This window comes from Macaca nemestrina, chromosome 2 (assembly GCF_043159975.1).
Source record: "Macaca nemestrina isolate mMacNem1 chromosome 2, mMacNem.hap1, whole genome shotgun sequence".
NCBI lineage: Eukaryota > Metazoa > Chordata > Mammalia > Primates > Cercopithecidae > Macaca > Macaca nemestrina.
The window spans coordinates 117,363,500-117,387,294 of NC_092126.1; the positions used below are offsets into that span (position 1 = coordinate 117,363,500).

At 52.7% G+C, this 23,795-nt stretch overlaps 2 protein-coding genes across 24 annotated transcripts in view; one reads left to right on the top strand and one right to left on the bottom strand.

The window, feature by feature from the left end:
* LOC105480573 (calcium voltage-gated channel subunit alpha1 D) overlaps positions 1–10,913 on the top strand; it is a 327,130-nt gene extending 316,217 nt beyond the window's left edge. For 17 of the 19 annotated variants that reach the window (XM_011739659.2, XM_011739655.2, XM_011739648.2 and 14 more), the window contains 6 exons: positions 192–218; positions 1,493–1,642; positions 2,950–3,113; positions 6,420–6,541; positions 7,750–8,070; positions 8,898–10,913. In XM_011739659.2, coding sequence (XP_011737961.1) covers positions 192–218; positions 1,493–1,642; positions 2,950–3,113; positions 6,420–6,541; positions 7,750–8,070; positions 8,898–9,191 — 1,078 coding nt within the window. In that variant the 3' untranslated portion in view covers positions 9,192–10,913. The remainder of the gene's footprint in view (positions 1–191; positions 219–1,492; positions 1,643–2,949; positions 3,114–6,419; positions 6,542–7,749; positions 8,071–8,897) is intronic. The other 2 variants (XM_011739661.2, XM_011739651.2) reach the window with 1 other exon arrangement.
* A 100-nt stretch (positions 10,914–11,013) lies between these two features.
* The window catches only part of LOC105480576 (choline dehydrogenase), a 34,542-nt gene continuing 21,760 nt past the window's right edge, over positions 11,014–23,795 (bottom strand). For all 5 annotated transcript variants that reach the window (XM_011739671.3, XM_011739672.3, XM_011739669.3 and 2 more), the window contains 7 exons: positions 21,014–21,775; positions 20,206–20,357; positions 19,372–19,501; positions 18,211–18,345; positions 17,270–17,412; positions 16,672–16,774; positions 11,014–15,928 (listed from right to left, as the gene is read on the bottom strand). In XM_011739671.3, the coding sequence (XP_011737973.2) occupies positions 15,510–15,928; positions 16,672–16,774; positions 17,270–17,412; positions 18,211–18,345; positions 19,372–19,501; positions 20,206–20,357; positions 21,014–21,716 (1,785 nt within the window). In that variant the 5' untranslated portion in view covers positions 21,717–21,775 and the 3' untranslated portion in view covers positions 11,014–15,509. The remainder of the gene's footprint in view (positions 15,929–16,671; positions 16,775–17,269; positions 17,413–18,210; positions 18,346–19,371; positions 19,502–20,205; positions 20,358–21,013; positions 21,776–23,795) is intronic.

The following is a 23,795-nucleotide window of genomic DNA, read 5'->3' on the forward strand; positions in this document are numbered from 1 at the left end:
TCCTTTATAACTATGAAAACTGTTTATAGCCCATGGGTCATAGAAGCCCGGGTGGCAGCCCCCATGTGGATGGCAAATCATAATTTGCTAACCCCTTCTCTAGGAGGTAGCCTGATGTTTGCATTGTAAATTTGGTTGGAAATTAACTTTTATCTTCTCCCTCCTTCCCATGTTATGCCTTTCCTGGATAGAACCCGCTATTATGAAACTTACATTAGGTATGTGCTCATTACCTGTTTTCGTGTTAAATACTGTGATGGTATGTTACCATCTGGCCTCTCTGAGTGCTGAAGAATGAGAAACACTTCTTTAGGCCAGCCTGTTAAAGGTTATCATAATTCATGGCTGGGGACTCAGAGGTCAGAGGTTGTTGCTTCTAAGCAAAGGCACCTTCAGATCCATATCTCTGTCGACTGTTGCCATCCAAGGACTGGTGTCCACACACAAGGTACACCCCATGGGCTGGCTCCTGCAGGCCTCACAATGGCATTAGGAGCATCCATTGTGCACTTATGGAGGCCTCAGCCTGTGTGGCTGGCAGCTGCAGCTGCTCTCTGGAGTCAGGCTTCTTGTGGATGCTTTGCAGCATGACCCAAACCTCCCGAAGGTCAGGAATGGGATCTTGTCATTTTCCCTGAAGCCCTCGAGATATGTGTAGTATATTCCACTCCACGCATATTGACCTGAGTTGAATCGTGGTTGGAATGCTCATTTTGTTGGGGGCCAGGGGAGGATAGGTCTTCCGGTGTCATGTTATCAAGTGAAGTCGGGAGCCATGTGGGCCCGAGCTGGGTGCAAAAAAGTGGAGAAGTCGGAGGAAGCACCATCCTTCCTTTGGAGAGAGGATTGACTTAGCCAAGGCCTTTTCTGAGGACTGAAGCCAGCATGAGCCGGGTTTCAGGGAGACTTACCACATTCCTGGGGCAGGGCAGCCTGTGGAAACATGGTGGACATGTTCTGTGACAGTTTCCCCTGTGGCACTGTATCCAGAACTCACGTGACCTTCCTGATTTGATATAGCAGAGGTCGGTGGCCAGGAAGCTCCTTTGTTCCAGGTTTTGAAGTCACACTAGGCTGGAGCTGGGGGACTAGAAGGAGAGGGAGGGATCAGAGCAGATGCCCTGGGAACCCAGGTCTTTTTCCCGGGGCCGCCGACCACTGTTTGCAGCATCGTAGGTCCATTTTTTTGTTCTGTTCTCCAAATTGCACCTATTCCTTTGGCTCCAAGGCCTCTGGACACAATGGTTTGACACCAACATTGTGCAGGGCACTGAGAGAGACCCTATCCTGGCACGCAGGCACACCACACACACAGACAGACACACATTGCCGTTGCCAGAAGCCTGAGCAGTCCAGTGCTGCCTGAGGCAGGTGCATGCTGGGAGAAGCGAGGAGCACCCAGGCAGGGTTGCTGGCCACATGCAGAGGTGCGGCTGCAGCAGGAATTATCTGCCGCCTGCCCAGGTTCTCAGATCCTCTCTCCCGACTGCAGGTCCGACTCAGGAGATGAACAGCTCCCAACTATTTGCCGGGAAGACCCAGAGATACATGGCTATTTCAGGGACCCCCGCTGCTTCGGGGAGCAGGAGTATTTCAGTAGCGAGGAGTGCTATGAGGATGACAGCTCGCCCACCTGGAGCAGGTGAGCTGCTCTGGCTCCTGTGGAGAGCAGGAGGCCACCCTGCCCTGGTGCTCTGCCTGCTCAGGAAGCCAGGGCCACCGGCAGCTGCACTGGGCTTCCCCTAAAAAAGCAAAACGGGAGCAGAAACTCCAGGCCAGAGGGAGAGTGGAGCTGGAGAAAGAGAACCACAGAGAGGCAGGGTGGGGACTATTCTTTCAGACCTGTTGCTTATTTCCACTAGGGGCCTCTGAGGCCTTTTAGTGACAGCTTGGGAAATGGGAGCTGGGCCTGCTTCATGGCTGGGTTAGTGCCTTTCCACCACCCCCTGTCTTTGGAGAGATCAGTTTTTGCTGAATTAACACTTGGAGCTCTGGTGGCCCCAGGGCTCTGTGTGCACAGCGGCTCGGCCAGCCTGGAGCTCGGCCAGGTCCTCATGCACAGCACCTGCCTCCTGCCACTTCAAGGGGTCTCTTGGGGAGATGAAGAAACAAGGGGTCACTCAGCAGAGGGGTCCGTCTGGCTTCTGTCCTGCAGAAAGAATGTTTGTAATTAGAATGAGCACTCTGCTTTAGGAGGCGTAGCAGGCGGATGAAAATCACCCTCCGCCCTCTGCTCCCGAGGCTCTTCCCTGTGTCTCCTTCAAATGCCTGACTTCTGAAACCACTGACTCTGAGCCAAAGGAACTTGTGTTCCCTTCTCTAGGGCTTTTTTTCACACTGGCGCCTGCTTGGATGCCCTCACTCCATCTGCTGGCCTCATCCCCCCTCTCAAGGGTCTGCTCTAGGGCCTTGCTTTTTGTTTCCATGACTGGAATTGAAATCCCTCTCCCACCCCCCAGAAAGAAAACCTCATGGAACCATATGAGTTCCTCTCTTCCAGCACTGGCTTTTTCCAGCTTGCATTCGATTTCTCTGTGCTCGTGGCATTTTCTAAGCCCATTGAGGGTGGGGCTCATGCTTCATGCATCTTGGTGTCCCTGGTGCCCAGTTCCTGGCAGAGGGAAGGCGCTCAGGAGAGGGGCTCTCAGGGAGGAAATGAGTGGGTAAGAGACTGGCTCACAGGACATCTGCAATCCACGTTTGCCCTGGAGCTGAGGGATCAAAACTGCCAGCACATCCTTCAGCACAGGCCTCCAGTCCCCAACCTTCCTATAATGGCCCTTGCTCTCCATCTGGAATCTTCCATGAAACTGAAGCCAGCCTTGTCCTCAGCCAGTCCTACTGTGTCCAAGGGAGGAGGTGGGGAGAGGAGCATGGATGTCAGTCTGGCAGGGTTGAGTGACAGAGCTTGTTACCTAGAACTTTACTGCCCTCTTCTCTGACCTCCAGGCAAAACTATGGCTACTACAGCAGATACCCAGGCAGAAACGTGGACTTTGAGAGGCCCCGAGGCTACCATCACCCCCAAGGATTCTTGGAGGACGATGACTCGCCCATTTGCTATGATTCACGGAGATCTCCAAGGAGACGCCTACTACCTCCCACCCCAGCATGTGAGGCCAGATTTTTTGTTTTGGGTGGAACCTCCTGGGGAACAGTGTGCCTCTCCCCCACCCCCGCTCTGGGGGCGGGTGATGGATGTGTGCTGCCAGGTGAGGACTCTTAGTCCTCAAGACCAGCCCCGGGTCAGAGAGTGTGTCTGCTTTCCTTTCTTTCTCATCCACATCCTACGTGATAGATCTCCAGCCTCTTCAGCGCCGTGCTTGACTCTCTTCAAGAAGAGAGAGGCTGTGGGGCCCTGAGATTGCACACGCACATCTGGTGAGGGGTGTTTTGCATACATAGCATTGTCTTTGAATCTGGGACCATCCTGAGAGGTAGGCAAACCACACACATGCTTTTGCTGTTGTCAGCCCTGCTCCACTCTGTGATGGAGTGACTGAGCCCCCAAAGGGGAAGAGTGGGCTCAAGTGCAGAGCCAGCTGTGCCCCAGGCCCGTCTTGCAAAACCCCATGCCTCTGAGGGCCACCTGGACATTCTGGTGTCCATCTGTCCTCAGGCCCCTCCAGACCTTATCCTCCTCCCTCATCTTCCCTCCTTCTCCTCCCTCATCTTCCCCCCTCCTCCTTCTCCCTCATCTTCCCTCCTCCTCCTTCTCCCTCATCTTCCCTCCTCCTCTTCCCTCCTCCTCCTCCCTCCTCCCTCATCTTCCCTCCTCCTCTCCCATCTTCCTTCCTCCTCCCCTCTCATCTTCCCTCCTCCTCCTCCCTCATCTTCCCTCCTCCTCCTCCCTCATCTTCCCTCCTCCTCCCTCTCTCATCTTCTCTCCTCCTCCCTCCATCTTCCCTCCTCCTCCCTCCCTCATCTTCCCTCCTCCTCCCTCCCTCATCTTCCCTCCTCCTCCTCCCTCATCTTCCCTCCTCCCTCATCTTCCCTCCTCCTCCTCCTCATCTTCTCTCATCTTCCTCCTCCCTCATCTTCCCTCCACCTCCTCCTTTTCCCTCCTCCTCCCTCCTCCTCCCTCATCTTCTGTCCTCCTCCCTCATCTTCCATCCTCCTCCCTCATCCTTCCTCCTCCTCCCTCATCCTTCCTCCTCCTCCCTCATCTTCCCTCCTCCTCCTTCATTTTCCCCCTCCTCCTCCCTCATCTTCCCTCCTCCCCCTCCCCCTCCTCTCTCTTCCCCCCTCCTCCCCTTCCTCGCCTTCCCTCCTCCTCTCTCACTTTCCCTCCTCCTCCCTCACTTTCCCTCCTCCTCCCTCACTTTCCCTCCTCCTCCCTCATCTTTGTGTCAGGTCTGTCAGTGCCCTCTGTTCATGGGGCAGGTTTTGGACTTGTTGGTCCCCTTCACTCTGGGGCCAGGAAACCCATCCCGCCTAGAGGGGCTGGAGCTGGGGCTGGCTGCTCCCACCTACTTTCCCTCTGCAGCAGTGGGTGGCAGGAGCTGGAGGATCTGGGTCATCCTGAGCGAGGAACTCCAGCTGGGGGAAGGGGTGCAGCCCTGGCCCCTTCCAGCTCCTGGCTGAACAGTTTCATTTTGAACATGTGGGCATTTTGATGACGATTAAGGACTATCCATTTCTGGAATTTCTGAGGAATCAAGCATATTTTTGAAGAGGACTCTAATCAGTAACCAAAAATAGCCGTGACACATTGGCTTCTGAGTCTGCCAACTGCATATACTATAAAGCACCGCTGGGAGGTGCCCAGGGCCCTCTGCCTCACTCCAGCTGTCACAGCCCCACTGGGGAATGTGACCAGACCCATTTCCATGGTTAATATTTAATTCCTCAGCCCAAAACACAGGCTGCTAAATGAAGTCACTCTGTTTCCATGAATACTAGATGAAACAGATGCAGGTGAGGCCGGGTGGAGGCCCTCGCCCTTGTGAGTTCCACTGCCTTCCTCGGGCCTTGGCCTTTGTCTGTTTCCTACCTGGCCAAGCCAGCAAGCACATGAATCCCACCGGCCACAGTGCCAGAGAGGAGCTGACTGGGTAGGAGTGGCTGTGTTCGTGATTCGTGAGGTGGTTTTGCTTTGCTGCCCCGCGGCTCAGACCTTGGACAGGGAGAACATTTCACTCCTCCGCCTGTGTTCTCAGCTGCATGGGGATTCCCTCCTCCTCCAGAGAGTGTTGTGCAGAGCACAGGGATGGTGGGGATCCATGGAGCATTTTAGACATGGAAAAGCACCGCATGCGGGAGAGGGACTGCTGCTCTCCTTTCCCAGCCCCCCGCCCTGCCATTAGATCTGGAAACCCGTGCTCCACAGCACAGTTGGCCCCTGGGTGGTGCGTGGAGGGCAGGCTTTCTGCTGAGGCAGCCGTGTGTGTTCCATGTAGGCAACTGAACAAGGAGGCCCCACAGTGCACACTGGGCCCGAGAGACCAGGACCGGCTGTCTCGTTCCTCTCTCCTGGGCAGTGCCCAGCCAAGGACTCAGCCCGGTCTCTGTGCAGCCCCAGTGTGCCTGGGAATCCTCTCCTGGCGAGGCCCTGGGCTTTCCAATAGAGGAATGAGGGGCCTGTGGAGTTTTGCCAGGGCTGAGAAAGGCCCTGTGACCTGAGAAAAGCAGCAGTCGAGATAAGAGCCATAAAAATGCCTTGTAAAGTAGGTGTGCTCTCGACGGAGACCCCTGCAAGGGTAGGAGGTTTCTGGGAGGAGGCTGCTGGCTGTGTCTTAGGGCCCCAGAATTCAGACTGATCTCCTGGGCCTGGTGCCCTGTGCAGCTGGGAGCCGTGGATGGTCTTGTCAGGCTGTGTGTGAGCCTCTGTCGGAAGAGCTGTTGGCAGGACAAGCGTTTTCTTAAAGGTAGGGTTGTCCTTGTTTGTCTTCAGTGCTAGAGAAGCTGAATCTTTCCCAACAACAAAAAAATTTGCTTATTAAGCTGATCAGTGCAGTTAGTCCCTCCCTTTAAAACACGTGTAAACACAGGAGCCCCAGCAAGATATGTCAGCCCCTGGGGACACTTAGGGTATCTGGAAGGTGACAGTGGGAAGTGTCGTGGGGTTCTGGCAGGACTTGGGTTCTTGCACTGGAGTCCTGTGTGCGCCCCACAGTATGCAGGGCCAGGGCTTCTGACTCGGATCAGTTGCCCTAGGGGCTGCCTTCGCTCCTCCTCCTGAGAACAGGCGAACATTTAAAGGTAGTAAGTTCGTACTTTTAAAAACATCCCTCACTGGGGCTTCTGCCTTCATCCTCTCCTCCTAAAGTTTGGAGACCTCACTACCTAATCTTTCTCTCGGACAAACCACTTGCTTCTTCCTGGGCTCCTTGCTGAGCGTCCGGGACCACCCTGACTGAGAGACAGTGTCCCAGCAGAGAACCTGCTTCACAGTTGCATGATGCCCTTTGCTTTCCCAGCCCACCGCAGATCCTCCTTCAACTTCGAGTGCCTGCGCCGGCAGAGCAGCCAGGAGGAGGTCCCTTCATCTCCCACCTTCCCCCACCGCACGGCCCTGCCTCTGCATCTCATGCAGCAACAGGTGAGTGGCCCACCTGGTCTCGCCCCCATGCCCAGGGGCACCCCACATAGGACCCACCATCAGGTCACTCCCTTCTCTTTGGCCTTAAGCACCAGGAGGGAAGGAGAGAATCTTCACCTACAGTCTGGTTAATCTTTGTAACAATCCTGCCAAATAGCTGTCGCCATGAGCCCCATTCTGCCCAAGCTCACACAAGCAAGCGACCGCTGGCATTGGAATCCGAGGAGCCAGCTGCCAACGCTGGCCTCTCTACCCAGGTGCCTCCCTGCGACCCCCACCACCTCTTCCGGGCATTGAATACGGAGCCTGATGTGATCTGAGCTCAGGGGGCGGGGGCCACTTGGCTGACTCTGAACAGTCGGTGCAGCCCTTCATTTTCTCTAAAGTGCTTCCTTCGTTAAGTGTATGGGTCCCTCCGTGGGCAGGGCCGTGTGGGCACTATGCGGGCTTCACCTCCCCTGCCTACCAAGGGAGCAGTCTGGGGAGAACAATTTGCCCATATTGAGGGCGGCTGCACAGGCGGGAGGGTGGGGCCAGAGCCCACTCACCAGGGCTTTCCCTCGAGGATAAGAATATGGCGCTTTTTCTTTCTGAAAATATGACATCAGAGATGCTATTCATTCGTGCACGATGGGGTGGTGGGCATGGACCTGTGCTGTTTACAGAGTGGGTTCCCCGTCCTTCTCTGCAGAGTGAACCCTAAGGTGCATCTGCCGTGGTGGGATTGTAGGACCGGGCTTGTACACAGTGCTTTAGCATATGCAAAATGCCAGCTCTAGGATGCATTATTCCAGAGCAAAGAGAACCAGCTATGTTTTCCTGTAAGTGCTAGGAAGTGGTAGTTTCCCCTGAAGGTACTTCGGTATTTAAACCCAGCATGAACTGGGTGGTGTGTTCACACCCACGGCTTGTTGGGCTTCCCTGATTCTTCTTCATTCTGAAGCAATTTCATGAATTAGCAACTGATAACTCCTTGGGAAAAGCCATAGGAAATACATTATAGATTCGGGGTAAAAGAAAAAGTCTGCTAGAAAACCAAGTCGTCACCGCCCATTCATTCAGTGTACCCATGTCTCTTCCAAGTCTTTGCCTGGACTGCCCCTGGAGAACACAGCGCCCGTGCTTGGTCTGTGTGCAGGAGGTTTGAGGCCCGGACCTCTGAGAACCTCTGGTCTCCCAACGCTCCTCTCTCTCCTCACTCTCCTCAGATCATGGCAGTTGCTGGCCTAGATTCAAGTAAAGCCCAGAAGTACTCACCGAGTCACTCGACCCGGTCATGGGCCACCCCTCCAGCAACCCCTCCCTACCGGGACTGGACACCGTGCTACACCCCCCTGATCCAAGTGGAGCAGTCAGAGGCCCTGGACCAGATGAACGGCAGCCTGCCATCCCTGCACCGAAGTTCCTGGTACACAGACGAGCCCGACATCTCCTACCGGACTTTCACACCAGCCAGCCTGACCGTCCCCAGCAGCTTCCGGAACAAAAACAGCGACAAGCAGAGGAGCGCAGACAGCTTGGTGGAGGCAGTGAGTATGGCTCTTGGCCATGGTGGGCAGGAAGCACCAGGAGCAGCAGAGGTGCAACTGCAGCAGCAGGAAGGGCAACAGCAGGAAGGGCAGTGGTGGGAGGGCGGCCAGGCTGTGAGCCAGGCTGCCTCAATTGGACACTTCTGAGCAGCAGGAATGTACCTGAAGCATGAGTAAAAACTGGTCACCACCACTGGGTGTGGTGGCTCATGCCTGTAATCTCAGCACTTTCGGAGGCCGAGGTGGGTGGATCACCTGAGGTCAGGAGTTCAAGACCAGCCTGGCAAACTTGGTGAAACCCCATCTCCACTAAAAATACAAAAATTACCCTGACATGGTGGTGTATGCCTGTAACCCCAGCTACTTGGGAGGCTGCAGCAGGAGAATCACTTGAACCTGGGAAGTGGAGGCTGCAGTGAGCCGAGATCACACCACTGCACTCCAACCTGGGTGATAGAGGGAGACTCCATCTCAAAACACACACACACACACACACACACACACACACAAACAAAAACTGGTCACCACCATTGATTCTCATAAATGAGCTGTGCTGGCATTATAGGTGCTGTTCCAGCATATGTTTCTAGTTTATACTAAATGTCTTTCCCCAGTGGGTTTCACTCTTGTTGGACCATGTGTAGTTTTTTAGCTCCGGGACATTTTCAAAGCCATTTACATTAGTTATTATGTATGAGGTCTAGAAAACATGATTGAGCTGCATCCCCAAAGCATACGGTGCAGTTAGCACTGGAGTTTTCTGTCATCCCCCTGCCCTGCAAAGCCTTATAACACCCCCATGCCATCCATCCCTCTTTCCTGTACAGGTCCTGATATCTGAAGGCTTGGGACGCTATGCAAGGGACCCAAAATTTGTGTCAGCAACAAAACATGAAATCGCTGATGCCTGTGACCTCACCATCGACGAGATGGAGAGTGCAGCCAGCACCCTGCTTAATGGGAACGTGTGTCCCCGAGCCAACGGGGATGTGGGCCCCCTCTCACACCGGCAGGACTATGAGCTACAGGACTTTGGTCCTGGCTACAGCGACGAAGAGCCAGACCCTGGGAGGGATGAAGAGGACCTGGCGGATGAAATGATATGCATCACCACCTTGTAGCCCCCAGCGAGGGGCAGACTGGCTCTGGCCTCAGGTGGGGCACAGGAGGGCCAGGGGAAAAGTGCCTCATAGTTAGGAAAGTTTAGGCACTAGTTGGGAGTAATATTCAATTAGACTTTTGTATAAGAGATGTCATGCCTCAAGAAAGCCATAAACCTGGTAGGAACAGGTCCCAAGTGGTTGAGCCTGGCAGAGCACCATGAGCTCGGCCCCAGCTGCAGGAAACAGGCCCCGCCCTCTCACAGAGGATGGGTGAGGCGGCCAGACCCGCCCTGCCCCATTGTCCAGATGGGCACTACTGTGGAGTCTGCATCTCCCATGTACCAGGGCACCAGGCCCACCCACCTGAAGGCACGGCGGCGGGGTGCAGGGGAAAGTTAAAGGTGATGACGATCATCACACCTGTGTCATTACCTCAGCCATCGGTCTAGCATATCAGTCACTGGGCGCAACATATCCATTTTTAAACCCTTTCCCCCAAATACACTGCATCCTGGTTCCTGTTTAGCTGTTCTGAAATACAGTGCGTCAGAACCCAGCTACCAGCGATCATTGTGAGGGCAATGGGACCTTACAAATAAGGTTTTCTGTGACGTCACTCCAGTTTACACAAGAGAATCTCACTCCGATGGTCGGTTTCTGACTGTCACGCTAAAGGGCAACTGTAAACTGGAATAATAATGCACTCGCAACCAGGTCAACTTAGATACACTAGTTTGTTTAAAATTATAGATTTACTGTACATGACTTGTAATATACTATAATTTGTATTTGTAAAGAGATGGTCTATATTTTGTAATTACTGTACCGTATTTGAACTGCAGCAATATCCATGGGTCCTAATAATTGTAGTTCCCCACTGAAATCTAGAAATTACTAGTATTTTTACTCGGGCTATCCAGAAGTAGAAGAAATAGAGCCAATTCTCATTTATTCCGTGAAAATCCTCTGGGGGTAAAATTTTAAGTTTGAAAGAACTTGACACTACAGAAATTTTTCTAAAATATTTTGAGTCACTATAAACCTATCTTTCCACAAGATATACCAGATGACTATTTGCAGTCTTTTCTTTGGGCAAGAGTTCCATGATTTTGATACCGTACCTTTGGATCCACCATGCGTTGCAACTGTCTTTGGTTTTGTTTGACTTGAACCACCCTCTGGTAAGTGAATTACAGAGCAGGTCCAGCCGGCTGTTCTGCCCCTTGGGTATCCATAGTTATGGTTTTCTCTCCTGCCCACCCAGGGCATTTTTTGCATCACTGGTGCAGAAATGCATAAGTGGATGGGGTACAGCAGCTCTTGTCCTCTGGGGACTGGTGGTGCTGCTTAAGAAATGAGGGGTGCTGGGGTGGGGGGGACAGAGGAAAAACATGGTGATCTATAGGATTGGAATGTTGGGGTCTGTACAAATCGTATTGTTGCCTTTTACAAAACTGCTGTACTGTGTGTTCTCTTTGAGGGCTTTTATATGCAACTGAATGAGGGCTGAAGTTTTCATTAGAATGCACTCACACTCTGACTGTATGTCCTGATGAAAACCCACTTTTGGATAATTAGAACCGTCAAGGCTTCCTTTTCTGTCAACAGAATTATGCCGACTGTCAAGTTACCTTGGCAGGGATTCCCTGCAATCAAAAAGATAGGTAGCAATTTTGGTCCAGGATTTTTAATAGTATATACACAACCTGTTAATGGATTTTTTTTTTTTTTTTTTTTTTTTGTAAATAACACCACTTTGTTATGAAGACCTTACAAACCTCTTCTTAAGACATTCTTACTCTGATCCAGGCAAAAACACTTCAAGGTTTGTAAATGACTCTTTCCTGACATAAATCCTTTTTTATTAAAATACAAAATGTTCTTCAGAATAAAACTGTGTAATAATTTTGTTATATTTGGGAGCTCTCCTTGCATAGAGCTGGCATTTGCCAGTGAGAGCCTCCGACGGGGCAGGTACTGTGCCAGGGCAGCTCTGAAATTATGGATATTCTCTCTTATCCTCCTGGTTCCTTCAGTGCCAATGGTAACCTAATACCAGCTGCAGGGAGCACCATTTCTCCTAAAGGGCTACACCACTGTCAACATTATCTTGGACTCTGTCTCTCTCTCCGTCGGGTCTTGGTCTTACTGTGTGGCTTCACATCAGGCCAAAATCGCCAGACCAGGACCCTAAGTGTCTGGTAGAGGCGATGATCTTTTCCAAAGTCAGTACTTACAAACTGGCGTTTTTACAGGCTGCACCACTTCCTAATATCTGTCTGCTTTAAGCCTGGTTCAACCTCTCATCGAATATTAAATTTTTCTTTGCAAGAAAAATTTGAAGTTGTAGAGCATGGTTTTTTGTTTTCCTTTGTCTTAGGGAAGTTTTAAGATGAAATGTTTTTCCTTTTTTATTCCCTCCCCACCTGAAAAATACACATTTTGTGTCCACAGGAATAATATATTTAGTTTCTTTAATCTTATGTTTTTCATAATCTCCCAAAATGTAAATGGCAGCTATGATTTCACTGTCAGTCAACTGGCAGCGAGAACCTCACTGAGAACCATCTCTGCTCAGCCTATGGACTCCAATATCCACCCAGACAGCTGGATCTCACTTCACCAGGTGGCACTTTCCAGCTCTATCCTAAGAAGTTTCAGAATTAGGCAAAAGCCAGGCATGGTGGGCTGTGAGGGTCACGTTACCTCTTGGTGCAGGCTCACCTGTGTGAGATGGGATCAGGGCACCACTTTACTGCTGACCCTGCTATGAAAAAACTGGAGCAGTTTCACCTTGTGTACATATCAGCATCGTGTCTTTGCCAATTGCATTTCCTATGAAAGTTTTTACTGTTATGATGGGTAGCTGGCTGGTTTATAAAAACAGTTAGCTGACATCACGCACAGAGCCCTGACTCCCTGACTAGCCCACCCCAACTCAAAAACCGACTCCAGGGATGTTTTGTTGAAAAGGTTATTTCTCTAAAACAGAATTTCTTCTCCTCTCCTGGGGACTAGGAGGGCAGGAGAGAATGAGGAGCAGGCCTGGGCTCTGGTTCCAACATCAGGAGTGACAGGGTGGTCTCAGGGATGTCCTGTGGGGACAGCCTGGGCCACTAAACAGGGCCAGTAGAGATGGTATTTTATCTTTACAGAAATCTGTATTGGATCTGATGTTAAGTTGGCTTATCAGCAGAAGCATGAAACCACTTCTGAGTGGTGGGACCCGGTTGGCTGGAGAAGAATCTGGTTTTTGTTGTTTTTTTGAGACAGTCTCACTCTGTCACCCAGGGTGGAGTGCAGCGGTGCAATCTCGGCTCACTGCAGCCTCCACCACTCAGGTTCACGAGATTCTCCTGTATCAGCCTCCCAAGTAGCTGGGACTATAGGCGTGCATCACCATGCCCAACTAATTTTTGTATTTTTAGTAGAGACTGGGTTTCACCATGTTGGCGAGGCTGGTCTCGAACTCCTGGCCTCAAGTAATCCACCCGCCTCAGCCTCCCAAAGTGCTGGGATTACAGGCGTGAGCCACCATGCCCAGCCAAGAAGAATCTATTTGAATTCATGGAGATGATGTCTGCAACCTTCGCTACGAGCAGAAAAGACTAGATGTTTGGGTGCCTACAACTCCTGCTTCAGGAACTCACCATCTCCAGTTGGGCTGGCAGATGCTCTTGGCTCCCACGCAGCCCACCCCGTCCCCTATTCCATCAGGAACTGCCTTCTACTAGTGCAGCGGCTTCAACACAGGCTTCTGCAATAGGCCAGGGCTCTCAAGAGCACTGGGCACATGCACAGCATTCTGTTGTGCGCTTGTGAACCGTTTTTGCAAAGCATGTTTCTCTGTTTTTAGGTACTGCAAGCTTTTTGCCAAGGGGCCCGATTCCCTATGAGACTGAAGATGGGGGGGTACCCTCTGTGCACCCCACTGTGTAGCAAGTGCCTTTCTCCCCCATGCTGGCTTCCTCAGCTGACAGCCTCTCCTCCTGGGGTGAAAGGCTCCCTTCATGGCAGGGGAACTCTCAGGTTCTGGACATATGACACTTACCATCTTTTCTTTTGAGTCTCATTCCTGTTATGGCCAAATTGTGCGACTGTGTAGAACATGACTAAGTATTTGAGAGTGAGAGAAGGGCCTGGGTGCAATCAAGCAGCACCCTCAATGGGCTCCTTACCACATGATGTTTTGCTTATTTTAAAATACAGCCACCAGACTGAACCCACTGTGGTCTCGGAGGCTGACACACCCATGGGACACAGAGATGGCAGAACTAAGTGACTGTCACCCTGCCATATCCATGCCTGTTCCAGAGAAGAAGGGTCAGCAGAGTCATGGTTGGCCCAGGACCATCCCCTGCCCCTGAATCCACACATGCTCTAGCAGGAGAGCTGCATGAGGCCCTCCCAGCCGTAGGCTGGCACCTCAACTCCTGTGCCTGCACTCCCGCAGGCAGCCCTGAGACCCAGGTGACTGATGGCCATGGACTGCTGCTGTGGGGCAGGTGGGGACCCTCCGTAGGATAAATAAGTCTCTTGGCCAGTTTAGAATTTTCTTTCTTGACCCTCTCTTGGAACAAAAACTTTTTAAAAAATACAGGTAAGATTAAACAGGAGCTGCTTAAGATTGTTAAAAGGAGAGGTGTGATGGGCGCCTTCCTTCTGCCTTTCTAGGTTTTCTCACAACTAAGTTGTGGCCGTCGGATCCCCTAGAGTCTGCATGCCACCTCAATCCTCTCAGATCCCAGCAAAGCCTGGAATCCCCCAATTTTCTCCCGTCCTTATTCTGAGCCTAGTGCAGATGCAGGTTTCCACGTAACAACGCTTTTCTTCTCAGACCTTGATGGTGGATGTGGATGTCTGGAAAAATCCAAGTGCATTTTATTTCCATTACCTTGTCAGAACAGTCTGGAGAAGGCATCTCAGTTCAAATGTAAGTGACTGGATCATTTTATTGAATGGTAAGAAATTTAAAGAGCAAAGAGCTGTTGTAAATGCTACTTGTATTTTTTTTCCTCCAAAACTCCAACCTTGAATTTATTTTTCTTTCACACAGGGGCATTTCTACAGAAACAGGGTGCATGGCTGTGCTTAACTGCGTTTTCCATCCTAGTCTTTTCCTGTGGACGTCTAGAGAATAAGAATTAACCATCCTTGTCCTCTGCTGGTATGGTTCAGGCTGCCAAGTCATTTCCCAAGCCCATTATGAGAGAGTCCTTTCTCGGGCTAGCTGCTTCAGTAGGAAACAGTGATCTGGTATGTGGGGTTTGCTCCGGGTTTCCGCATTTCTTGGTAAAAGGAAAACCTCTTAAATTGCTAAGTCATAAAACCTTTGGTAGTGAAGTCAAGTGGTATTCCCTCCAGCCTCCTCTCCCATTGAATAAGATCCAAAAAAACTCAGGTTTTTTTTTTTTTTTTTTTGGAGACAGGGTCTCACCCTGTCACCCAGGCTGGAGTGCAGTGGTGCAATCAGGGTTCACAGGAGCCTCGACCTCCTGGACTCAAGCCATCCTCCCGCCTCAGCCTCCTGAGTAGCTGGGACTACAGGTATACACCACCATGCCGAGCTAACTGTTTTCCAGAGACAAGGACTCACTATGTTGCCCAGGCTGGTCTTGAACTCCTGAGCTCAAGTGATCTTCCCAAAGTGCTGGGATTACAGGTGTGAGCCAATGTACCTGGCCCCAGTTTAATAATAACCAGAGCCACACCCCTCTCAGAGTGACCCAGCCAAGCCCCCGTTACCTGCCTTACTCTGAGAGTGAAATTAGGAAGCGAGAATGGAAAAGCCAGTTTTTCTGCCAGCAGGCAACTTTCCCCTCTGAACAGGGACACTGGAGACTTATGTGCCAGCTGAGGCTGAACTAACTACTGTGTGACTCACTGCCTCAGCTAAAGCTTGCAACTCGAGGAGGAGGATGCCCCTTCCTTGGCGAACCGTCCGCGGGTCTGGCAGGCACCCAGCCTCTGTGCATAGCCTGGGAAGGAACCACTGCCCTGGGTTAGAGAATGCCATGTGAACACAAGACAAAGGATGCGGCAGGAGTTAACCATCCTCCCCTTCTGTCCCTCCAGGAGGCAGGGAGAAGCATCTGAGCCTGAATGCTGGCCTTCCCCAAATGGCCCACAGGGAAAGGCTGGGGAAAAGGAGCTCGATTCACTGCCCAGTACTTGTCTCATTTCCCAAGAATTTATCCAATTCTCAGCCACTGAGTAGGGTACCACCTGGGTCCCAGTGTGCTAGATAGTTTCAGGAAGGCACCTGGGAGCAAGGGCTGTGCTGGCCCTCTTGGCTTATCAGGGGGCTTCCCTGGTCATCCTCCAGCAGCAACTGTCTTAGCGCTGGGTGGCCAGCGTCCTGGGCTTGTAGACAGGGACATCTTTGTCCCAGAGTACAGGCCGCCCCTTGATAATGTCAGCTGCCTTCTCTGCGATCATGATTGTGGGGGCATTCAGGTTGCCGCTGACCACGCTAGGCATGATGGAGGCATCGACAACCCTGAGGTTTTCCACCCCGAGGACCCTTGTCTGCGGATCCACCACGGCAGTGGGATCGGAGGGCTGGCCCATCTTACAGGTGCACGAGGGGTGGTAGGCGCTGTCGGCTTTTGCCCGCACAAAGGCATCTATCTCTTTATCTGACTGAACGTGGCTTCCTGGCTGGAGCTCTTTCCCTCGGAACGGAGCCAGGGCTTCCTGTGCAAAAATTTCTCTGGTGAGCTTCACACACAGACGGAAATCCTCAATATCAGTTTCTGTCGAGGAAAAGAAACAGGTGAGGACCCCTCCTTTTGCCCGTGCTGGCCTCACTGGAAGACTCACAGCATGGAGAGGCTCTGTAAGCTGTCTGAGGGGATAGTGTTTGGGGATAAAGTTCAGGGCCGTGGGGGACTGAGCCAGCAGGCTGCTTGTCCCCTGTCCATAGCTGGTTAGACTGTACCGTGTAGCTCAAAGGTAGCATCCTACAAGGACACAGCCTGCCCAGAGGCTCAGGTTTCAATCAGGGGTCTGACTTATCGCTAGGGCAGGGATAAGTACACACACCCTGCCCCTGCCACAGTGTGGCTGTGAGCACGCTGCAGCCATCGCTGGGCAAAACCCACCCAGTGGGTAGTGCTTGTTTTTGCTGCATGCAAGGAGGCAGGCCCAGGAATGACATTTGCTTTTAGAGGCTGCTCAGAGTGACAGCAGGAAAAATGCTCTACCTACAGACCTGGCACCTGCACGGCGCGGTCTCCCTGCACATCACAGCAGATTGTTCTGAAAGCTGCAAATCTCCCCTACTGTCTAAACCCCAGGACTTCATTTCTTTCACGTGTCCCGGGACACTACGGGGCTCCCTCTACAAGTTTACAGCCTAAAGTGATGGGGCAGGGGATGACAGAGGGTCACTTGTGTCTTGGAAAGTGTAGTCCAAGGGTATGATTCAGGGATAAGCAGGAACCCCACAAAGGCAATCGTTTGTTCAAGCCCAGAAAGACACAGGTGGGTGAATTACCTGTTGACAAGTAGTTGGGCTGGATCACAGGGTGGTCCTGGGGATTGGCACTTCTCAGTTTGAGCCAGCCCACACTTGTGCCCCGCACGGGCCCCACATGTACCTAGAAGAACACAGAGGAAGGAGTGATGGTCCCTCCATAGACATCCACAGTGAACTCCATCAACCCTGGTTTACCTGCAGGGTGGGCCTCTGCTTCCAGAATCAGTGGGGAGCAGATGCATGTTAGCATTTGTCCGCATGGTTTACCCACCTCCACGAGTGATTACAAACCACCTCAGTGAATCACTCTTTCATCCTGGCCTCATAGTCCACGGCTCAAAGCTTTCAGAGGTGGTGATCCCAGGGCCAAGACAGCACCCCCCAGTCTGTCCCACTTCTGGTGCTCGGTACCTAGTCTGCATGGAACAGTCATACCCTTGGCGCGCGCCACACAGACTGACACGCTGGGCAGCTGGAAGGCAGGGGACAGGCCTCTGTGTCCCCCACTCTGCAGCCATATGGCACCAGGGAGAATGCTGTCTTGGAAGATGGGAGCATCTTCCTTCCTGGTGGGAAGGAAACATCCTGAGAAGCGGAGGCTCCTCCAGCTGCTCACCTGGTAAGCCTCCTGCTGAGTGGGGACCCGCCCGTGGTCAATCACTTGGGATGGCAGGAAATGGAACTGGATGTCCGGGTGGGGGACCCCAGGCTGGCTGCGGATGAACCCACCTGTTTCCAGATGGGCTGTGGCTCCCTTCCCTGAGAAGCAGAAGAGGATGAGGCAGAAGAGCCAGTCAGGGCGTGGCAGGTGGGCCAGCTGCTCCTGGTTTCCCTCCTTTCTCCTGGCTGCTGCTCTTCCTTTTCCTGGACTCGCATGTGGAGTCCAGGACCCAAGTCCTGTCCACATCTGTTCACCTCCCACAGGGGTCTCACCCAGCACCACACCATGAAATGTCAGCTATTTGCCAAAAGGATGGCAACGGCTCCGCTCTCTACCTGGGCCAATTCTGCCACTGCCCACGCCACCTGCCTTACCGGCTCTTCCCACCGCCTAGCACAGCACACAGCACATAGCACATATCAGGTGTGTGAGAAATACAGGCTGAGTGGATGAGCAGGATTTCAAACTACCAGGCGCAGCTAGAAATCAAATGGAAAAGGCTGCAAAATGAATGCTGATTCTGCAGTCTAGCCCCAAAGTCTCCTCTCTCCACCTTTCTCCTGGCTCCTTGGACCTCACCTGCTGTCCAGCACAAGGCCATCCCTGCCCATCTGTAAGGAAGAGCAGCCCCTAAGCCCTGAGGAGTCTCACCTCCAGCAGGCCCTGGGCAAAGTTCCTTGGCATGTGCTATTGCTTCTGGTCCTCGTTTCAACCTGTCAGGTTGCAACTGTGCCTCCCCATTTTGAAGATGAAAAACTGAGGATCAGGGCTAAGGTAAATGGCATAGTTCAGCATCAAACCCAGCGCCCAGTGGCCAGAACCCTTGTTCAGCTCCTCAGGAAGGAGGTCTCAATGCTCAGACAGTCTCCTCCCAGGTTACTGATGAGCGTGCTTACCTGTGAATTTCCAGAGCCACTCCAGACCAATGCAGACCTTCTGCAGGGGCTTCTGTGCTGAATGGAGGGTGATAGGGCGGGTGCATGCCTGCTGAATGTAGATCTCCAGGTGGTCTTGCAGGTTCTGGCCAACCCCTGACACGGGAAGGAGTGGTTAAGAAAATGGCTACCAAGGGGGCTCAGCTGCTTCTCAATATCCCCCTGGTTTTGAAAAATTCTTTCCTATTCACTTATCTTCTGGACCAGCTCCTGCTCAGTCCCCTGGTCTCAGCTTAAAGACCGCCTCCAATAGACACCACTCTTGCACTCCTGGCCAAGTCTGGCCTGCCTCAGATGCTGCCAAGGCCACCTGTCCTTGTCACTCACTCCCAGGACAGCTTCTGGGTGCCCCTTGTCAGCCCTGCTCAGCAGCCCCCTATGTGAGGGCAGGGCCTACGTCTTCAGCAGGCACTGCTTGGTGAGCGGTCGCTGGATGGTGATGGCCAGAGGGGCAGACAGCAGCCTCACCCTCACGACAGCGTGGAAGCAGCCCTGTCGTGCCACGCAGCCCTTGCATGAATTCATCCAAGCCTATTGGGACACTGGGAAGGTCACCGTCATGAAGCAGCACTTCCCCGGGCCCCTCATGATGAAGCCTAAATGCACAAAGGCCCAGCTCTCCCGGAGTGGGGTTATCAAGCAGGGCAGGAGACACAGCCCGGCCCTCAAGAGCATCAGAGACAGTTTATAAAATAAAATTTACGTCTTAACATGAAGAGCAGGCTCTGGAGCACAGAGCTGACCTCATTCATGCTCAGGGCAGCCAGCGAGTGCTGTGGATGGAAGGATGAGACCTGGACCCCTCTTGCCATAGAGTTGCCCTGGTGACACGCCCATGCCCGACCCAATGGGGCTTCATGGGCAGATCCTCGCTGCTGCAGGGTGCCCTTCTCCAAGTGAAATAGGACGGCCACAGGAGGGAGGAGGAAAACAATGCAAGAATCGGGCCCCAGGGCTGACAGTGTCCAGTGAGGCCTGGGAAACCTTCAGGCTCACGGGGACGATGTGACAATTCCAAGGATCACTGACTGCCACCACCTCCCCACTCCATGCTAATAAGATACAGTAAGCCATTTGTTGAGCAGAAACAGCCTCTGGGAAGCAGTAAGGAAGGGGGCTCACCAGGTAGGTGGCACACCACAGGGATGCCCAGTTTCTTGAGGTCATCAGCATTCCCGATGCCAGAGAGCATGAGCAGCTGTGGAGAGTTGATGGCACCTCCACTCAGAATCACCTCCTTGCTGGCGTAAGCCTGGAAGAGGTCCGGCCAGGTCACTCCCTGAAAAGCCAGCTGTTCCCCTGACTCACAGACCAGCGCCCCTGCTCTAGCCAGCACCATGAGAACATGGCCTTGGGATGTGGAATCCATGTGACACACCCAACAGGCCCCAGAGCCAAGGAGAGGAAGCTCACTGAGTCACTATTTGAAAGCAACCAGCAGGTAACTACAGCTAGACAGTAGTGATGGCCTTAGAAACAGGAGGGGAGGGCTTACATGAGATAAAGCAGGCATTCAAGTGAGTGGTAGTGAGTGGTTAAAGAGAGCAAGCAGTGAACCAGATCTACACGTGAAGCTGCAGAACGATCCGACCCCCTGCCCACACCACAGAAATAGAGTACGATCACATTTATGGGTTCTAAAACCTCTAGTGTAAACCTATAGCTTTCTGTGAGGTCAGTGCCCTGAAATGGTGTGGAAGGTACTGGGGGAAAGCTCTGAATTAAGCATGGCACACGGGCACTGATGCCACAGGCCCTTTCTAGGTGGCAGGACTGGGGGCTTCCTCACCTCCACCAGCCCACTGCCATCAGCGACTCGCCCCTCCCCCACGCCAATCACAGGGATGAGCACGTGGGGCTGGAGGTGTGAGGGCGTGACTCCTGCCCACTCTGAGCTGGACCAGCAGGGTCACTGCCCACCCCCTTCTGCCAGGATCCCAGCTGCAGTCCACTCACCCTGTGGCTCTGGCCATTCTTGACATATTCCACACCCACTGCACGGGTGCCCTCAAACAGCACCCTGCTCACAAGTGTCTGGGCCTCGGCCTTGAGGTTGGTGCGGCTCAGTGCTGGGTGCAGGTAGGCACAGGCTGCACTCCACCGTTTGCCTGCAGGATGGAGTGAGGTGGTCAGGCACGGCTCTGCCCTCCCGTGGCACCTGGGCCGGAGGAAGGAGCTGGAGAAAGTGGATACGCCCAGCTCTGACTGCAAGTCCCACCTTCAAAGTAAAGCTGAGACGTAAAGACCCTGCCCTACTGAGTCCACATCTGCCTGGGGTCCCCTGGACGCAGGTGGAAAAGTACCCTTCACCCTCAAACGGGGACACAGAGACCAGGAGCACGGCCAGAGGGGTGAGAGCCTTCAAGAGGCAGGCAGGAGCTCCGGGTCAGCCCTGGCTTGCCTCTGTCCTGTTGTGAGCAAGGCCCTTCACCATGCTGTGCCTCGGTTTCCCCATATGCAAGTTCCTAGAGGACTTTAGGCTCTCTGTCCAGAGAGCTGATTCTCTGTTATCCACACCAACACGGGCCAGAGGCGCAGAGAACGCCTAGGGTCACCATCCTGGGTCACTCTCAAGACTCTGGGTTGTACTCTTGGGGGGTATACTAAGCCAGATCTCTTCCTGCTCGTGCCAGCCTCAGTCTGCCCATGCCTCCTGACCATGCTGGAGCCAGGAGCCAGGAGCCATGGGCTGAGATGGGTGGGGCTGGGGTAAGGGGTAGTGCTTTTAAAGAAAAGGCAGGCGGATGGGAAGGGAGGCCGCTACCTTCATGGATGGTCATGTCCATCCAGCCGAAGCCCTCCTGCTGGAAGCCATTCATGTCCTCGGTGAGCGGGTAGCCGGCCTGCTGTGCGGCCTCCAGGAATGCGCAGTGCAATGGGTGGTTGGTCTTGCCCCGGGACACCCGCAGCGGGCCATCAGCGCCCCGGTACCGGCTGGCGCCCAGCTCGTGGCCCTGCGCCTTGCGGAAGTAGGGCAGGCAGTGCGCGTAGTCCCAGCCACCGGCGCCCTGGCGCTGCCAGCGCTCGTAGTCCTCGGCGTGCCCACGAACGTAGACCATGGCGTTGAGGGATGAGGAGCCGCCCCAGACGCGGCCGCGTGGCCAGTACAGCACGCGGCCGTCCAGGCCCTGCTGCGCCTCTGTGTGGTAGCACCAGTTGTACCTGTTGTCACACAGGTTGGCCACCAGGGCCGCGGGCATGTGGATCCTCCACAAGAGCCGCTTGCTCCCCGCGCGGACATCCTTGGGCCCCGCCTCCAGCAGCAGCACGCGCTCGGCAGGGTCCTCTGTGAGCCTCCCGGCCAGCACGCAGCCCGCCGAGCCCGCGCCCACCACCACGTAGCTGTACTCGTCCCGGCTCTCGGAGCCCGCCCTGGCCAGGGCCCGGGCACCCAGGGGTTGCTGCTGTCCCAGGGCTCCCCGTGCCAGGGCTCCAGGCCGGCCCAGGCCTCGCAGGAGACACCACATGCTTCTATCTAGCCCAAGTCCTTGGATCCACGGAGGGGAATGAGATGACTCACTTCTCCCTGAAACAGGAAAAGGGGCTTTAAAAATCTTAACTCCGCACGCACGTATGGCAAAGTTTCAGGGTATGCTTACCAACGGCCTGCCGGGGCAGGGTGCAGCAGGCCCAGCCCCAGGTGGCTGCTCAAAGGAACTAGGAGGAGGAAGTGAGGGAGACACAGAAATTTCAGAACTGTTTTGTGTGTACCAGGATGGACAGGCACAGGGCAGGGGGTGGGGCAGCAGAAAGGCCCCTCCCCCAACTGAGGGGTAAAATGCTTCCCTGTGCCCTGTGTATGAACCTGGAGACTGGGCTGGAGTTCGCCTGCTGGAAGGCAGGGGAGCGAAGGGCTTTCCAATGGAGAAAGAAAACAGAGTACTTGCACTCATCCCTTCAAGACAGCTGGCTCAGCCCCCACCATGTGCTAGGCACTGTTCCCTGCCCCACCCAGTTCCTGTAGCAATACACAGAAAGACATCTGCTCTCAAAACAGATGGTTTAGGGCCTGGGAGAAGGACAAGACTTAAATAACTGAAGGAAGATCAGCATGAGAGGCACAAGACTGTAGCGCTCAAAGCCTTTGACCCAAGGGGCCATGGAGTGCACTAGAGGAGTTTTAAGCAGGGTCAGGATCAGAGCTACACTCTTCAAAGATCACTCTGTAGAATGCTAGCGTTTAACAAAAATGGCAACAGCTTTGAAAGGGCCCTTTCCTAACAATGTTCAAATCAATCCCAGCATAGTGCACAGAGGTAGGAAAAAAAAACAACAGGATATGTCATGAAAACCTCCACTGAAAAGAACACCTGACAACACCCCACCCATGAGGCTCAGACCAACAAGGCCTTCCCAAGACTGAGTCTGAAACAAAAAGAAACCCTGATAAATCTCACCACCCGTTCCACAAGCCCTGCATCAAGTAACAGCAGCCTACCACTGGAGTGCAGAGGCTTGTTCTCCTCCTCCTCCCCACTGTTGCACAGGCATAGGAGACAGAGGTGGCGGGGCTTCCTGAATGGTATGTCTGAGGCTGCTGGAACACTGAGAAGAACTCTTCAGCGCTCCAAGCCCCACACCACTCCCCCACCAGACTGACAACACTCCACACTGACAACCCAACAGAATGAAAGACAGGTCCTTTGCTAGGCATACTGTTTACCTCAGTCTCCACTATCCTGTTACACACAAGGTCTAGCATTCAATAAAAAATCAGGATACATCCCAAAAAGCAAGGCAAATAATCAACAGAAACAGACAAAGGAGTAATGCACCCAGATGTTAGAACCCATCAAACAAGGACTTTAATCAAGGTGAACATTATAAAAGATATAATTGAAAAGGTGGACGACATATTGAACAGATAGGAAATTTCAGACAAGCATTGAAAACTATAGAAAAAAACATAAATGCAAGAAAAAACACAGTGTTAGAGATGAACAATTTTTAATTGAATGTAGCACAGAAAAGAATCTGGAAATATAAAGAGGGGAAGAGAGAAAAAACAACTCTGGAACAATATCAAACTAAAGTACGGATAACTGGAGTCTGAGAGGGAAATAGTGGGGAAGGAGAGCCAGGGGGAAAGAAGAACAGACAGAGAACAAGGAAGGAGAAATATGTGAAGAGATAATTGCTGAGACTTTCCCAAAAGTAGTGCAAGACAAAACACCATGGATTCAAGAAGATTAGAGCATCTCAAGCAGGATTAGTACAAACAAAAACACATCTAAATACATCATAGTTAAGCTGCTGAAACTTTGAAATAAAGAGGAAATCATCAACATAGCCAGACAAAAAACATATGCAGAGGAATAAATATAACAATGACAGCAAAATTATCAGAAAACATGCAATCCAGAAGATAATGGAATGACAACTTTAAATACTAAAAGGAAAAAAAAAAAAAACCTCTAGTCCTAGTTTACTGAAATTGAAAAGTTATCTATACCCAGGAATACATCTTTAAAAATAAAGTAGATGATAATTTAGATGAAATGGACTAATTCCTTGAAAGATACAAGCTGCCAAAACTCACACAAGAA